The following is a 3167-nucleotide window of genomic DNA, read 5'->3' on the forward strand; positions in this document are numbered from 1 at the left end:
TAGGTGGTTGAGTTGGAGCAGTTTGTGGGATATATCCAGTCGAAAAAGTATTAGTTCAACATTAGTGTCAGGTGAGTCTTCTCACCATACATATGGGTCTAAGGCACCAAGGTCGGCCCATTATGTGATTACAGTAGATGTAATAGATACTATGTGTTTGCTTTGCTATGTGATTGCATGTTGTATGAAGACCCGGGGGGAGCCCATGACATTGGATGTAAGACCATGTGGGGTAGCCCATGGCAGTCCTAGGTGAAGACCATGTGGGGTAGCCCATGGCACTAGATGTAAGACTATGTGGGGTAGCCCATGACACTATTACAGGTTTGATGTATGCATGGTTTATGTGTGATGTGTGTAGTTTTATGGCTATCAGGATATGTGATTGTGTGTGGTATGCTCTGGGAAACTCACTAAGCGTTTTGCTTATAGGTTGTTGATTGTTGTAGTTACTTCGGAGCCTAAGGGCAAAGGCAAGTCGTGATGGCGTGGCGTGTACTTTATCTCTCTTTTGGACGTTTTGAGGACTCTCTGATGATTTCATAAAAACACAACAGTGATGTAATGAATGTGATTTAGAAACAAATGTTTTGAAAACTTATGGAATGTGTAATCAGTTTACTTATTTAAATGAAAAATTTTCTTGCAAAATTTGGGATGTTACATTCAATATTGAATTTGATATTGGTACCGAGCTCACCCCATTCGTATTTATATGACACATAAAATTAAAATTTATAAATTATATCATCTTAAAGGGCTACGTCAATCCTTCCAAAACCCCATAGAAAAAATAAAAAAACCAATAAATCTTTAACTATTATTTATTTAGCTATCATAAACAAAAAGCACCGTTACACTTTACATTAATATAAAAATATAAACATAACACGATGCCAACAAACACCGCCAAACTATTAATCTTTTTTATACTCAATGACACCTTTTATTTTGTGATTCATACGCTAAATTTTCCTCCATTTCATCTTTTTCTTTTAAAGAAGTTTGATCTATAAAACTCTGATTAAAATACACATAATGCTCATCCGAAGTCAAAAACACTATATTGTATAATCCATTAATAAAACTTGAAACATTACATGATCTTACAAACGTCTTCAAAATAATATATAATACTATTCTCATTTCCTTACTCATCTTCAAGTTTGCTGCCAGCCACATCCACCACAAACCGATATCTAACGTCGTTCTTGGCTACCCTTTCCATTGCAGTGTTTATATAATCCATCTTCACGATCTCCACCGTTGATTTCACATCCTTCTCCTTGCAAAACTCCAACAACTCTTCGATTTCTTTCATGCTACCGATAAATGTTCCCGTAATTGTCTTCCTCCCTTCAAAACAAATCATATACACAATTCAAACAGTGTCTACACAAAGTGTTGTCTGGATAAATAATATTTACTAAAAACTTACCGTCCATAAGCAAAGGGGAGATGAATTGCAAAGGGGTATTGATAACACCCAACAAGATCAATTTCCCATCGAGTTTGAGCAAAGAAAGGTATTCGTCAAGAGGGTGGTTTGCTGGTACCGTGTCGATAATATAATCGAATGAATCAACTGCTGCTTGAATCTTAGCAGTGTCGGAGCTGACGAGATATTCATCAGCTCCGAGAACATTCATGGCCTCATCTCTCTTCTTATCAGAAGAGCTGATGACGGTCACATGATGACCCATTGCTTTCGCAATCAAAACACCCATATGTCCAACCCCACCAAGTCCAACTATGGCTCCTTTCAGCCCGCTTTTCTTGAGTCCAAAATGACTTAGCGGGCTATACACTGTCACCCCAGCACATAGCAACGGTGCCGCTTGCTCGGGTGACAACCCTTCAGGTATCTTGACTACAAATCTATAGTTTTCAAGAAAAAACAAATATCGTTATTCATAATTTCATATAACTTTTAGAATGGATGCAAAGTTGTACGTAAGGCAATAAGAATTGTACTTTTGGTGGACGACCATGGACGTGGAAAATCCACCTTGTGTAGGTTTGCCGTCGGTGTACACGTCATTGTAGGACCATATCTTTTTGTTGCAGTATTGTTCCACTTCCGCCTCACATGGGCGGCAGCTGTTGCAGCAGCCAACGAGAAGTCCAACTCCGACGGTGTCACCGACGTTGAATTTACTCACATCTGACCCCACTGCCACTACTTCACCTACCACTTCATGCCTACATGCACCAACCGACATAGAGGAAAACATGAACATCAACGCTTTGTCTCCATGAAAGCAGTAATCTCAGAATAAAGTCAAAGTACAGAGAATCTAATTATCCCTCTTCGTTCATTCAGTTAATTATAAAATTACGTAAGAATGATATATCGTAGATATGAAGCGTGATTGTAGATATATATATATTGAGTGACTGACCCTGGAACCATGGGGTAATTGGACATTCCGAGATCGTTTTTGATCTGATGAACATCGGTATGACAAACACCGCAGCATATGACCCTGATCAACACATCTTCAGCATCTGTTTTTCTGTAGATTTTTTTGTACAAATCATGAAAACAAATGTTAAGCAATCAAACAAACACATATGATTAGTATATTCACTCAAATCCGTAGCGGAAGGTTAAGTCTCGGAGGTCGGAAACAATAACCGGCTGCGGATGAGAGAGAGAGAGAGAGAGAGAGAGAGAGAGAGAGAGAGAGTGCCTGAGAGAGAAGGTGTATGGAGAGAGGATGCCAGAAGGATCTCTTGCAGCCCATCCTGTCGTTTTTCGCTCTTCTTCTTTCATGCTTCCCATTTTGTATAATGATAAAATTTCTACACCCCACACATATGTATTTATAGAGAGCTGAGTCCCGAGGGGGGGGATACACTTGTCAAACAGGATGAAGAAAACAAACTAACCAGGTCTGACTATCTATATTGGAATCTTCTGGTCAGTCATACTACTATTACACTTCTCTTATGTTTTTATAAAAATTTAATAAATGTTATATGGATTTCCGCAGCATTAATCCAACTTCTTTTTCTTATTAGATTTTATTATATTTTAGAAATTTTATTATTTTTAGGTCCTTAGACAATTACCAAAAAAAAGGTTAATAGTTTGTAGTTAGTACTTAGTTTGTCCAAATATTTGTTTCATTTAACGCAACAATTACCTCTCATTTTGCATTTTG

General features: G+C 37.9%; 1 protein-coding gene across 1 annotated transcript; it reads right to left on the reverse strand.

The window, feature by feature from the left end:
* Positions 1–1052: 1052 nt before the first annotated feature.
* Positions 1053–2868, reverse strand: LOC145018560 (putative cinnamyl alcohol dehydrogenase 1). The gene is made up of 5 exons (XM_078976440.1): positions 2694–2868; positions 2403–2516; positions 1975–2202; positions 1439–1878; positions 1053–1356 (listed from the first exon to the last, which is right to left on the reverse strand). The coding sequence occupies exons 1-5, from the start codon at positions 2783–2785 to the stop codon at positions 1151–1153; spliced, it is 1080 nt and encodes a 359-aa protein (XP_078832566.1). The 5' UTR covers positions 2786–2868; the 3' UTR covers positions 1053–1150.
* Positions 2869–3167: the final 299 nt, after the last annotated feature.

The sequence above is a fragment of the Lactuca saligna genome, chromosome 9 (assembly GCF_052625555.1).
Source record: "Lactuca saligna cultivar CGN05327 chromosome 9, ASM5262555v1, whole genome shotgun sequence".
In the NCBI taxonomy this organism is placed as follows: Eukaryota; Viridiplantae; Streptophyta; class Magnoliopsida; order Asterales; family Asteraceae; genus Lactuca; species Lactuca saligna.